This window comes from Thermobia domestica, chromosome 2 (assembly GCF_964235325.1).
Source record: "Thermobia domestica chromosome 2, izTheDome1.hap1.1, whole genome shotgun sequence".
Classification (NCBI taxonomy): Eukaryota; Metazoa; Arthropoda; class Insecta; order Zygentoma; family Lepismatidae; genus Thermobia; species Thermobia domestica.
In genome coordinates this window covers 11,183,448-11,198,914 of record NC_137455.1, presented here as the reverse complement: position 1 = coordinate 11,198,914, position 15,467 = coordinate 11,183,448, and the positions used below count along the sequence as shown (strand labels likewise).

The 15,467-nt window shown below is 38.5% G+C and overlaps 1 protein-coding gene across 1 annotated transcript in view; it reads right to left on the bottom strand.

Moving 5' to 3' along the window:
* The window catches only part of LOC145670113 (uncharacterized), a 47,461-nt gene that overhangs the window by 6,984 nt on the left and 25,010 nt on the right, over positions 1–15,467 (bottom strand). The window contains exons 6-7 of the mRNA XM_081738484.1: positions 13,085–13,255; positions 7,021–7,355 (exon numbers count right to left, since the gene is read on the bottom strand). Of these exons, the coding sequence (XP_081594610.1) occupies positions 7,021–7,355; positions 13,085–13,255 (506 nt within the window). The remainder of the gene's footprint in view (positions 1–7,020; positions 7,356–13,084; positions 13,256–15,467) is intronic.

Sequence of the window (15,467 nt, the reverse complement as noted above, 5' to 3'; positions counted from 1 at the left end):
CCTGGACATATAGCCTGGCCAAGGACTCCTTCGCCAGCCCTACCCAACCAACCAACCATATACCAACCATATGTAGGGCCGGATAAACTGATACGATTCCTCACTGTCATGAAAAATTGTCACAAATTGGGACTTTGATTGAAATTTGGACACAGCTTGCCTAGAAAGCAAGGTTGACCTGGTCATCTCGTCTCTAGCATCACTGCCACATACTCGGGAGGCTTCTTCAGTGACTAATTTCACTATCCGTTGTACTGCCACCATGTGGCACGGATAGACGGTGAAGGACCATTCTGGCATAGTGTTGTCAGGAAGTGAACGTTTGTCCATGAGCCGTTTGTTTGATATTGTCCTTAGAACTGGTGGTACAGTTATTGAAACATCAGTGCTTTCCCAAAAGATCATTTCAGTGTAATCTTTTGCCTCAAAATTCAGTCTGGGAATGATGTTATATCTAATGGAGTTATGAAGATTCCCTGCTTAATGTTCGCGGGCACTAAGAATCTTATGTAATGCATCTTGTCGGACAGCAAGTCGACCATTAATCATCATGGCGAGAAGGAAGTTTTCTGGGAGTGTAAAGAAAAAATGACATGAAATCTTTGAGTTTTACGTCCCACGGTTATGCCGGTTAGGCTAAAAGAGACGGTGATGATGACTAATGAATGAAATGGTGGAATGAAGAAAGTGGGAAAAAACGGGAGAACCCTGAGAAAACCCACGCACACGGTGTTTGTCTACCACAAAGTTCACTTGGCGGGGGCTGGGAGTGTAAAGAATACATTCGTCTGAATGGATTACAGTCTGGTATTCCCTTGGTAAGTATCTAGACCTACGTATGGTCCCAAAGACGTGATGAGGACCATCAGCAATGGAAGACTGTGTTCTGACACGGTATTGCATAACCACATAGGCTGTAAGTGTGAATGTCACAATTTTTATTAATTTCTTGGTAGGTTTCTTTGTTGCAATATACAATCTTAAAATTCTGTTTGCAGTAGTCAACTCAGCGAGCTTTGTTTAGTTTGTCAGGGATCATAGAAGCAAGCTCTTCAGGACATGCTCCGGAGTTAACGGCTTCAGATATCTAGAATAAGTATCTCAGATCTTTACTGAGTTTTCTGAGCTCTTCTGTACTATGATGAGGTAAGTCACATTTTATTGGTTTGAATGGCATCACTGGAAGCTTTTCAGTCAGATAGTTTTGAATCTATTTGACCAGTGTAAGAATAAGGGCTGGCGTCAATATGCGTGAAGAGAGCTCGGATGAGCAGTTCATTAAAATGCAAGAGACAAATAGCCCATTGCATATGTTTTCCTGTTAGTTCCTCTAATTCTCGAAGAATACCTCCATTCCAACCAGTGTTAGTGTTTGTTCCATCACACCAAGAACCTCACTTTCATCAAAGCCACCTTTGAGTTGGTTCATGACGTACTCGAAAATAGCCGTGGTCTCGTCATGTGCAGAGCGAGAGGATGGTCTCATTGACCAACGTATTGAGAGTTCGGTTCAGCTACAAGTGGCAAGTACTCTTCTCTAATGATGCCTGTGTGTATGTTAGTGGCATCCCTTCATCCATCAAAGTATAGGCTTTTAAAAAAATCATCAATTCTAGACCTTTCTTTTAAATTCCGAGCAACTTTCAGTTTGAAACGCCTTATTTTGCTTCTGTCCATATTAAAGCAGATGTTATGTCGCTATATTGTTGAGAAGTTATAATTCCAACCTTTAAAGCTGCCTGAAGCACAGTTGATGTTATATGTATGTGCCGCAGCCCTCTCGCTTACACTGCATCTCTGAGCAATAGTAACAGTTTCAGTAAAATCTACGAGGGCCGTTCCGAAAGTAATGCCTCCAATTTGTTCAATGGAAACTAATGGAGATACATAAATAACAGCAGCACAGCTAAGCAGAGCAATATTTCAGCTACTTACTGTCATTTTTCCACATAGTTCCCACCATTCGTTATGCACTTTTGCCAACGATGAACCAGAGCCTGCATGCCGCGCTTGTAAAAATATGAATTCCATGGACAATCTTTTGGCTTGAAGTGATGACCACGTCTCATCTCTAGTGACGATGCTATCCAAATAAATGACACGTTCAAGCTTCGTAATGGTTCAGCAGCTCCCAAAGGAAAAGGCAAGGACGAAAATAGCTGTAGAAACTCTTAATTATACTGAATTTGCCCTCTTATCCGGCCCCAGAGGAGGCACCTCTATTCCACCGCAGGGGCATATAACTGGCATTTTGAGACGTGAATGACAGTTTTCATTGCATCTGGTATGCCTAAACTAAAAAATATGTTTACTTTATTTATTTATTTATTTTTTTGTAATTTTCACTGAAATTTTGAAACTTTGAGACAATAGTTCTCACAGAAGAAGTTATCCGAATTGAAAAAAAAAAAAAAAAAAAAAAAAAGCTATACCTGTAATGTCCATTTGGGTGGGCCACTTTTGCCAGGTATTACATTTCGTTTCGAAAAAAAAAAGTGGCAAAACGACCCACCCCAGTAAAATACTAATCTTCAACTCACTTAAGCATATATAATATTACCTTATTCGTATACGTTTCAATGACTGTGTATTATCAATCGCGGGATATGTCTATTAAGAACTTTTAATGTTAATTCGAGGATTCACGTTAACGGCAAATTTCTTCCTGAAGAAAATCAATATTATCCTTCATCGACTCCAAAACAGCCCTTAATTTTACTAATATATATATATATATATATATATAAACTTAAGTACCAACCAAGCAGTCGCTGAAACGTACACAGTAAGTTAATAAGGGTGCTTCACTGAGTTCAAGATTGGTATTTTATTATTGTTAACAAATTCATTATAATTTAAATCGCTTGAAGAGGAATCTTACCAATAAACTCGAAATGTACTCACTTTGCTCCCCCAAACTATTATTTTGTCAACCAACTACCGCAAATTCCATACTATATATATATGCAAGTAATCAAGGACATTATCATACAACACACTGTGTTGACTTGCAAGTGATAGCGCTGGCAGCGACATCTATTAACGTAACTGTTTACTATTAGGACGCAGAAACTAAGACTTTTATTATTAGGAGTTTTTGGAAATAATGTATTTTTCTTACAGGAGTCAGCACTGTCAAGATTTAGGTCATGAAACGTATTTACTGAGGTTAGGATGTATGAAATTTAATATTGTTACACATCGAGAATTGATTTGTTTCTAAACCCATATTCGAAGCCCGAGACCTACAGTTAAAATTCAGATGATGGCCAGGAAAGTATCCTTTTGATCGTTCATTCGCCTTACATCGGTAGACGCAAAACAGCTGAGGACATTATCCATCGTTCGTCTTTCAAAATCTACATCAACAATATTTGTAGCCTAACGCATTTTAGTAATGCAAACTTGTACCTTCCAACTTCTGAAAATATTTAATAAACCAACAGCATCAGCTTCTTCCTATCCTCATACATTCTTAGCTATGAGGTAGGATAATAATCAAAAAGTGGTCATCTTCAGTTAATTTGCACTGAACTTTGGTCATTTGGCTGAGTGTGGAATATGACAAACATCACGTCATGTGACGTTGACTATTACGAACTGTAAAAACAGCAGCCAGAAACACCAACAGAAAATAGAACTCAATAAAAACTTTGATTTTACCATTATCTTGATCAGATTGGAAGGTGCTACGAGCCGCATCAAACTACCTCGTACTATTAGGGACTAAGAGAAGTATCTCGAGGTCACGGATAGCACAGCACAGGATCATGAGGTCTACTAAGACAAAATATATTAAGTACTATTCCCACTTTCATCCTGCTCTAACAAGTTAATAACCTACTAGCTGAACCTGCGCTCTCTACACAGCGCATCATTTATATGCGAGCGCGAATCTCCTTGTCATTCCTTACAACATCTGTACATATCCCTCTACAGACACAAGTGAAGGACGTCTTGGTAAAAAAAAAGGCAAGAGGACATTTTTTCAATATCTCGCACTGTTTGCAAGATTTCAGCCTACCTCCGATTGGAGTTTCTAATTAATATATGATCAGTGTTTTCTTTCTTCTTAGTAAATATATTACACACACAATTAATTATAGTGTCAGTGATACATGATGCTCATTGGGCGAAATACTCCAAACAATAAAGATTCATCTTAGCTAGGAGAAATGGTTATTCTTCGTTTTCCATCATCATTTGGCCATGAAACAAACGCCTGGGAGATATACAGCCCATCTATACAACTATGTGGTGTTGGAATGCATAACTCAGGATACTGTGCTGCTTTTAAAAAAGTTAAACACTTCTAGTGTACCCCTAAAAAAACGTAATAAAGAAATAACGGCGACATTTTTTAAATATTCAATTAGAACTAGACAATCTACATAAAATTTGGAATCGACTAGTGAAAACCGCACGTTTCTGGAGCACTTGTAGTTTTCGAGATCTCATTGTCAAAAGGATTGGAGACTAACATATAAACCTAGCATTGTTATATACAGATCTTTATTTTTTATAGAAATAATTGTTTTATTCCAGTTAACGAATATGAATATTCTGGTATGTTCCTTGAGAGTCTGAGTTAAGGTATAATATGGTAATTTTTGTTACAAACATCAATTCCAAGATAGCATTGCTTCATTCTTTCTTTCTTATCCATTGACTGACTGACTTATGTTCTTATTAGAATCACGCAAATAGTACCTATAATACTGTAATGTAAGTAGGTTTGTTCGTCCGTTACTCCACATGATCATTGTAGAACGAAAGTAAATTTTTGGATTTTTTTTTTCAGTAGATAGAAAGAGTGATTATTTCAGCCGAGTTTGTTAACAGTCACTCCGTTAACGTCTTAACGGTGACTCACGTCCGTCTGTTACTCTACTCTTGAATGAAAGTGAATTTTTTAATAGACAGCTAGAGCGAGTATTTCGGCCAAACTCGTTAATGGAGTAAATCCATTAACATCTTAACGGATAATGGTGACTTTTGTGTCTGTCCGTTACTCCATATGATAACTTTTGAACGAAAGTCAAGGGTTTAAAATTGTTTTCTGCGGAGATAACTATAATGCTTGGCTGAGTTCGCTAATGGGGTAATTTCGCTAACATCTTAATGGGTAATTGTGGTTATGCATATTCCATTCTCCACTATTTTAACAAAGATGTAGAATGCTAGAAATTCATCTTGTCGCTAGATGGCAGCAAATATCCTCCAGCGATTGACATCTATAGAAAGAAATAGGAACTTCTACTGCGTGATTTTCTTTTCTGACTTTAAATATTTTTCAGTGTACGAGGAAAGTTCATGGTCTGACTAGGAAGGAAGCAATTATTTTATGCTTGTATACATCAGCTGCGTAGCTATATCTGTTGATAATTACTGTGTAAAATTTCATTTCTCTATTGTTTCAGCCGATGAGTTTATAAGGTGCTAAGTCGGCCGAGGTGACGAAAATTTATGACATGAAGAAAATCGAGCATCGAGCTGCCATTAAGTATCTGCATAAAAAGGCTTAACACCACACGAAATTCATATAGACAAGATACAGACACTAGGAGACTCCGCGGCCTCGTATTCCATGATGAAAAAGTGAGTAGCTGAATTTACGCATGGCAGCGATAGCATTGAAGATGACTCTCGCAATGGCAGGTCTTCAATGTCAACCGCTACAGAAAATGTCAACAAAATTTGTGACCTGATTTTGAATGATCGCAGAATCAAAATCCAAGAGATAGCTAAGACTGTTAGAATTTCCTATGAACGAGCACAAAACATGATCGTAAACGAATTAATGTTTTCTACGGTGTCGGCGAGATGGGTACCCAAGCAGCTTTCAGTTGATCACAAACGCAATCGACTCACCCTTTCCGTGATTGATTGGAACTGTTTGTAGGTGATCCGGAGGAATTTATTTGCTGATTTGCGACTATGGATGAGACATGGGTACACTATCAAACACTGAAATCAAAACAATATTTGACGCAAATGGAAACGACCTGGATCTCCTGTCTAGTTGTCCCGAACAAGTTTTGTCAGCAAACAAGTTTACGACATCAATTTTTGGGGATGCTGGGGGCGTTATCCTGAATGAGTTCTTGGAAAAGTGTAAGACTGTCAATACTACTGCACCCTTCTGCGACATTTTCGTGAGGAATCAGAATTAAAAGACCAAGAATTATGCGAAGAAAGGGGTTGTTTCACCAAGACAATGAGCGTGTTCACACGTCCCTTGCATCCAAGGCAGAAATTCATTCCTGTGGGTTCGAACTGTTGCTGCACCCGCCCTATTCGCCTGATCTGGCCCCTTCAGACTTTCACTTCTTTAGAAACTTGAAAAAGTTTTTGGGACGGTCAACGATTTTCTTCGGATGCGGAAGTGAAAAGTGCCATATTGAAATATTTTGCAGGGCTCGAGGAATCATTTTTAAAAAGTAGTATAGAAGCGTTACCGGAGAGGTGGCGTAAATGTATCTCGGTCGAGTAGGATTACGTGGAAAAATAAAACTTATCCAAATATTTTCTAATTTTGCAGGTCAGGCCATGAACTTACCAATTCACCCCCGTATCTTTCCTTACCTAAGTACTGACAATGCCCGTTTAATATGATTTTTGAAACCTCTATAACAGTTTGGGAGAGCAAAGTGAGTACATTTTGAGTTTGTTGTAACGAACTAAACTTCTTCATACCATAGCCCACGATGAGAAAATGTCGGCCTAAATAATATGAATAACAATACGATTACAATCCCCTTGAATGTGGCTTGTAACGGAAAAGTGTGTCATACGATTTACGCCCTCAGCTTACAATCAAAATGGTAAATGTTTGAGTGCAAGTTCGTCATTTGCTGTAGGATGTACGAGTAATTTCTCTAATATATTGTACGTCTTTGTGTGAAACAGAGACGCTTTTGAGATAGGGCTTTGACTTTTAACATAAAGAATAGTGTAACAGGATTCCCTATGTAAATTAATAATTCTATCTTATCTATTTTAAATATGAAATATACGTACCACTGGAGGAAAGGCCTGAAAAGGAGGATATGGAGCCGGAAACTGCGCTGGTGGCCCGTAACTTATCACAGATGCATTTGGACTAATATAGGGTGCTGCAGGAACAACAGGGTTTGGCACAGGCGGCTGGGACACAGACACAGGAGTGAACAGCCGAGGACCAGGAGGTGGGGGCTGAGCACGAGGTATAAAAGGAGGGGATTCATTGTAGGAAGGAGGAGATGGGAAGGGCGGTGCGAACGTTGGCTGCGAGATCATCTGTGAAGGAGATGCTGCAACTGGCTGTTGAGCAGACGCTGGTTGTGACGATTCTGCATACACCCCTTGTTGGTAACCTAATGGAAGATTAAAAATAAATCACGTTCAGTATAAATTACTTTCATAGTTTTCTATACATGTGAACAAGAAGTATATATTCTCTGAAAACAAATATTTTGGCGTGAATACGATGCTGAAGGTAGAGGAAGAACTCGACACTCTGCATGTACAGTAAATGTGAGGAACCATAACAATGAGCTGTGATCATTGAATCAGGAACAAGGAAATTCTGGAACTAATGTGTGAATCAGCAATCATTAGATGAAGCATGACATTAAATGTCAGAGCTGAATCCAGTAGACAGATCAGAAGGGAGTTTTGTTGCCATTTGTAATATCCATGATTAATTATGCACTAAAATGCCTATCGCTGAACTAAAATATTTGGATACCAATGCCGACCTGCAAATTCTCGTCTTGAATTAAAACCATTATATTTGCATGTACAAACAAATATTAAATCCCTAGATGATTTTTTTATTTTACTTTATTTATTTATTATTTTGTTTGTTATACTACCTCTTCTGAGGTAATGTACAGATCATTTTATGTAACAATGACCTAATCGTCGATGGTACCAAATTCGGTATTACCCTTCTGTTCGTGCTTAGCCGAAGCCATCTGTCGAACTCTGTGACACAAAAATGAAATGAAATCTTTTAAGTTTTACGTCCCATGGTTATGCCGACTAGGCTAAAGGAGACGGTGATGATGAAAAATGAACGAAATGGTGGAATGAAAAAAGTGGGAGGAAATGAGAGAACCCCGAGAAAACCCACGCACACGGTGTTTGTCCCCCACAAAGCTCATTTGGCGCAAGTTGGGATCGAACTAGGACGCCATGCACCAGAGGTGAACACTATTATTGAGCCACCGCGGCCACTCTATGACATAAATGAAAGGAACACATAGTTGGATAGATGTGCTTTTAGTCTAGATATTAAGTTCTGTGAGAACCGGATTATGACAGATCAAATAATGTTTTACATATTGATTTCATGTTACTTGTTTACGCAGTGATATATATTTATTAACGCATGCTACATATAAGTGTAATAGTTATTGGACTTTGCATATCAGAAATGTGATATTAGGAGTATATATAAATGAAAAAGAGACGCTCAATTAGATTTGTAAATGAAATCTTTGAGTTTTACGTTCCACGGTTATGCCGGTTAGGCTAAAGGAGAATGTGATGATCGAAAATGAATGAAATGGTGGAATGAAGAAAGTGAGAGGAAACGGGAGAACCCAGAGGAAACTCACGCACATGGTGTTTGTTCACCACAAAGTTCACATGGCGCGAACAACAATTAGGTTTGTGTTCAAAAATATAAGTATAGACAATATGTCATACTCTTATGACAGTATTATTATTAACACAACATAAGTTCACCAATAACAGTTTAATGTCCTATTTAAAAAAAAGCGAAAAAGATAAGAACTTATCTTAATTGCATTACAAATAAATAACACAAACGACTGTACTAAACCTTCTCGCTCCAATTCCTTGAACTAAGTCAAGTTATGCTGCAGTTATTAGTAAAACATTTATTTGTGAAATACGAACAAAATTATGTTCTTTTGGAGGGAAAGTGGGAACTGCGAAGAAAGATCACTCCTTAAAATTAAACTTATCCCTTGCAGATATTTCACAAGAAGCAATTTACGCATCATAGGTTCTTAATGAAATTTCTTATTATAAAAATAGTAAAATCGCCCAGGTAGTTTCTGAGAGAAAAGGTCTCTAAAGAAACTCACTGCCGAGGAAACTATCCCTTGTGGATTGTTTTATGAGAAATTAACTTCTTTATGAAATACCAGCTGAAGTGTCCGTTTTTCGCACAGGAAGGATAAGGTGTATGAAAATACCTGAAAGCAAAGAAATCCGTGAAATAAATAGATAAGGAAGCTCAACACCTACACATTGTCCCTGTCAATATGAGTAAAGTAAATAACGAAGAGAGCGTGAATTGGCGGGCCAGCTGACATGTCCCTTTTTGCCTAAACTTGAGCTCGTATGTCATCGACGCTGTCACAATCAGCTTAACGATTCCAAAAAGTATGGATTCGACACCAATATCGGTAATTTTGAACAAGTTATTTTTCGCCCAACATGACGATGGGGGGGGGGGGCTACTATAACGGCGTTGTGACTATGACTATTCATCTCGGCGATCCCGAAAACCACGGATTTCACATTAATATCTATCAGGAACTTCCTCGTGATTATTTGCTTAGTGCACGAGCCTTTGGTACGGAGGACGGGTTAGATTTCCGACAGCACCTCATGTAGTTCGGATTCCCAGTTAAGCTGTAGAACAATGCCATATATTACCTCGCTTCTGAAACAGACGCTAAACTACAATTTAGCAACACTAATATCCGTCGTCCCTTAAAAAGGGACGTTTTAGAGGGAATGGTGGGAAGTAAAGAGGGAGGGGTGAAGGGGATTACAATTAATGGACGATATCAAAAGAGAAATCGTACGTGAAGACGAAGAGACTAGCGGAAGACCGTGGAGCATGGAAGCTTCTCAGGTGCAGCAAGAGACCTGCCAATAATGGCAGAATACCTATGATGATGATGAGTATTTATCATCTTTTATCCGCAGATTTTTAACCCTAAGCAGAAATTTAAAAAAACAAAAGCGGCGATTACATCTGGTGAAGACCTATTTGTGTATAAAATTTTAAGGGTTCAAATAAAGACACGCATTATTTTATTATTATTATTAAAGACGAATGAAATCGACTGAACCGTTTGAGAAAATCACCAGCAAAACGTACCCCCAACAGTAAAAACTATTCCTTGGGCATTTTAAGGGAGCAGTTCGAGCTAAAAACAAGTTTGGTGCAATGGAAAGAGTAACAAAAAATAAGAGAGCAGTATTTTTTAAATCTTGATACGCTGTCTCGTTCGGCATCTATAGCCATTTGTTTTTGTTGAATCGCAAATGCTGAAGTCACTCGTGGGCTACGCGAGGAACTCAATGTGAGTCAGCAACCACTCCCTTGTACGCAGGTGATAAACCTTTAATAGTGTAGCGGATTTAATAGAATGTGTTTCGGCTTCGTTAGCAGTCTTGCTTTGTGTTGAGTTCTTGAGAGACGTTTTTGTTAGTCATTTTTTTCTAAAGCATAGTATAAAAAAAGAGTAGAGAGAGCAGTAATTACATAGTGTTGTGCGAAGCAGTATTTCTTCCAGACATGTTTTTGGTGATGGCACTATCTACCGGAGCTCTGAGAGTGCTCCCTGGAAGATATTAAAATAATACGTCTATAATATAATAAATATAATAGTACTGAGTTAAAATAATGTGCCCCTCCGAATACTAAGTGTGGCCCCCTGGAACATTATTTCTGAAAGAAACTGGTGCGAAGTAAAAAACACGTTTTAGAATAGCGCGTGCTATGTCTGTGAATTGAAGTAGAAATGCCTAACACGTGCTGTTTTCAATTGTAATTCTTGTGCGATTAAAGCTGAGAACATAAAGTATATTTTCTTTCTTTTTTTTTTTCGTTACGTTTCCAAGTCGTGAGAGATCACCAGATCGTTGGCTCAAGAAAATCGATAGGAAAAATCTTCGTGTCAAATGAAAACACTCGTGTTTGTTCCAAACATCTTGAAGAGTCCGACTTCGAGCAGTCATGCTTACTGAAAGAAAAGGTAAGGCCAGAATAATCATTTACACGTAAACTGAGAAAGAATGCTGTTCCAGGTATATTATTGAAAGGTTTAGAATCCGAGCCATTGAATAAGCGCCTATCTATGTCCAGTTACCAACGTAAAAATATCGTACAAGACGCAATTGACGGTTGTAGTCGAGACGAGGTATGACGTATGCTATTAGAGGGTAATAGCAACGGTGTCACTCATGATTGTGACGGTACTGCTTTAGAAATAAATGTAAATACAACTGCTATACAATGTGAATTGGGGAGTGAAACATACCGGCTCGTAGAAGGAATCGGTAACGACGACAGTGTTCCTCAGGACATTCATTTCGTTTAATTTTTCTGTATCAAGTGACAATGATGAAACGGTTGATGAGAGTTGTTGCGCGGAGAGCGATGCGAATGAAACAAATTTAACCGCTAAAGTATTTTTCGTATTCTGAAAAACTTTACAGATGTTATTTCATTTTTGTCACATATGCCGCGCTCTATACATACCCTGAAGCTCAAACTTACAGGGTCAGGGTTAAAAATTGCAACAAAAAGTGAAAATGAAAATACTTATGTTTGGGAATCGGAAGCATGATTAAAGAAAAGGTACTTAGGTATTGTAGCAATCTCGTCCGCCATGTATTTACATGGTATTGGTTTCGAAATTTTAGTTTCTTTTGTGAAACACTGAACTTATGCTTTGTAGGAAAAACTAAATATTATAATAATATAAAAACTTGTACAGCCCACCATCACATATTATTATTTTCTACACGCAAATGACATTTCTAAGTCTTTGCAATCAGTTCTGGGAAAAGAAATCGCACTTTAGAACGTGCCACCGCACCTCTCACAAACGGAATGCTTGGCATTGTGTATGGAAGCCTGCTCTCACGTATGACTCATCACAAAATCTTTTTTCCTCTGTTACTAGCTAGCGACTGACGTATCGCGATCAAACAAACACCATTCCTTTTATAATTTTCAACTCTACAAATGCAAATAATTTGTATATATATATATATATATAAATGCATTTCTAGGTCGAATTGCTTCTTTAAGGACAAATAGTTATACCATATTCTCAGGTTATTAATAATATATGAAAACAATCGCCTGAGCAGTTTGAGAATATTATTATATGGAGGTTGATTCAGTTATACGGAGCCAAAGTCAAAGTGCAACTGTACCGCACATACGCAAGCCACAATACACGGAACAATATCTTATTCTCGCTAGTCACGTAGTAAAGCAGTATGGTTCGAGCGTAGTCTGACGCCACTGAAACTGAACAGATTCTTGAGAGGGGTTCATTGTGATTCTTTTCCGACACTAAGTTGAAGGCATAGCGCGCGCGTAAAAATGCCAACTGTGTAACTTTCGTGTAGATCGTCCCGCTGTGAATTGTATTATACCGAAATATGCTGCACCGACGCGAGCAGCTAGAACAGTTTCCAGTACAGGGTTAAAATGCGCCTCCGAAAGGTGGAGCGAACTGTCAAAATCAATGCTGCGTACTACCAGACTCATGTCCTAATTGAAATGTACCAGCATTGTACAGCCAAGACGTGAACCAGGTTCAACTGCACCCAGACATGGGATTCAGCCACATGGCGAAAAGACCGTTGGAAGTCTATCGTCGTATGGAACGAAAAATTGGAAGTTTGACAATTCCCTTCTCAGACATCCCAGTTAAGAGGCTAATGGACTATTGTGCTTTCGGACTCCTCGAGTGGTGCCGTCCCATCGTCACTGGTCTGTAGAAAGCTTGTAAAGAGGAGTGCGATGCAATACCCACGGTCCAGCTGTAATGGAAATTCACGATGCCGGGCAATAGTTAGTCGAGGTGGCACATTCAAAATCAGCTCAATGTAAGTAAATCAAACTGAACATTAAGGTAAGTTCTTAACACATACCTTGCACAAAAATATGTCATTTCTTCTATTTAAGTATATGTACTAATTTTCCTTCTATTGACTTTTACAATGTCGGATTTTCAAGTTATAATAGGATATTGCTGTTATTATTTCTTTAAAGTATAATAAAATAAACAAATAAAACTGGAATCGAACAACTCACCTGGTTCATAGTAGTTTGCAGCCTGTCCATAATTTGCAGCCTGTGTTTCTGGTAATGATCTTTGTCGCTGTGAAGAATATCTCTTCGGTCGATTAGCTGCGCCATCTTGCATCCGAGGAGGAACCACGTTCTGTCTCCGTTCTTGTGACTGATGATAATTCGAAGCATTTTCTTCAAGGAAAACAAAAAAACACATTATAGTAATTCAATAATGAATGTATCACAACATATTATTATATTTCGCAAAAAATATAAAAATACTACCATAAATGCATTCAAACTGCATAATCATTTCGTATTAGTTGGATATGATAAACCTTACAGTTCAGTGTGAAATAATAATAAAATGTCTCATGGTTCTGCTTTGCAAACTTAAAAGAACACACACAGCAAACTAGAATCAAATGACAAAATGAGAGAATCTGTGTATCCCGAGCAAATTTATGGGTTGGTTTACCCACCACTAACTTTACACAGACTGACATTATAGCGAGGCTTTCATACAGAGCGTTCAACAAGTCTCTATACACCTGAATCGTGGCAAGTCAAAGTCGCATTCAAAGTCATATGAAATAAAATTGTATGCGAAGGTTTGCAACACTGCTATATTATCGCCTTGCGTGAAGTTCCTTTCTTAGATTCCAGTCGGCAAAGTGAGGTTGAAGTGATTGTTGCATCTAGTTAGCGGTCTCTGAAACAATGGCGTTAACTTTGGAACAACGAATATTCCTGGTTGAACATGTGTTCCGGAACAAGGTGAGTACAAACAGACAAAGATAAGTTTGCAGCTAGGTTTCCGGATACACCTGTTCCGAATCGTCACACTGTAATGGCACTGATCGATAAATTTAGAGACATTGGTACGGTAATGGACTATGATTGAAGTGGTAGACCGTCAGTGCTCGATGAAGAAAAAATGGTACACATATCGGATGCAATGCAACGTATCCCCCATAAACCACTTCGAAAACTTGCCCAGGAAGTGTTGGTACGGCACAAAAGGCGGTTCGTAAAAATTGCGTCTTATCCCGTATAAGGTGAGAGCGGTGCAGCAGTAATTTCCTCCCGACAGGGTAAAACGAGTGCAGTATTGTGAATGGTTTACACGGTTTGTTATGGACAAGTCTGACGATGTTTTGGATAATGTTTTTACTTCTGGGGTTATGCAAAGAATTCTGTTTATAAAGGGAACCCCCACACGCTACAAGAACTCGAAATAGCTATTCGAGATTTTGCTCATAGCATTCCACACGAACAACTTGTGAGAGTATTTGAGAACAAGAAGCAACATGTGCAAGCATGTTTGGAGGCTCATGGGGGACATTTCCAACATTTGCTGTGAAAATGTGTGTCAAAATGTGTGTGTATATGCTACGCCCTGTACATAGTGCTTTTATGTCATAAAATATAATAAATTTTGAGTAAAATAATTTTCTCGTTGCTTTGAATATGTGACAATTCAGGTGTATAGAGACTTTTTTGAACGCTCTGTATAAGTAATGGGTATAATTTTAAATTATTGGAAAAATAAACTATATCTCGCAAAATATAAAAAGAGCGAAAAAAATGCACGATTGAATCGGGATTCGAAAGTGAGTCTCCGTCTTACTGTACTGATGCGTCAACCATTAACGCTACTCAGTTCGCTTCCTCAAAAGCTGTACATTCTATCACTCTCGCAGCTGTTGCTCAGACACTCCGATTACATGGATTATCGCAACTCATATGAGAGTTGAACGATTTAACGGGTGTAACAAATTCAAACCGTCAAATATGTTCTATAACATACGAAGTTTCCAACAAAAGAACGTGCCATTCTCCTGTAACTCTCAGTTTTCACTTTTCGAGTTACGTATTTCTGTCAGTTTTCAACACAATTCCCGTTCACTTTCACACACGATTACAATGTTTGCTTATCACTATCAAAGGTGTCCGGAAGTCTTTTGCGGAGTTGTTTTGTCATTTTGCACGACTGAACACTTCGGTTTTGTCCTTGTTTTCAAAACATACAGACACCACTGGGGAACAGTTCTTGGAAGCAGAATGGACAAGGGGCCACTTCTGGGAGACCATTTTCTCTTCATCCAGCTGCCGAGAGGTCTAAGGTGATTCGACTTTAGAACTTCACGTGATATGTCAAAATTTTTTCCAGATGCAAGAGAGAGTTCTGTAAGATCACTGATATTCTCAATAATTAGCCTTCTGTTCTCCATGAGAAGGGCCCCAAAGGAGAAATATCTTTCAAGGATTTGCACAAACTGAGCTTTCGGATCTTGGCTGATATATTTAGTTAATCATTGAGTTTAACTGGTCCATATGTGTGCTTGCTCTGACACAGAGCAGAAGAAAGCTATGAAGCCGAAGAGCATCATGTTGTAAATGA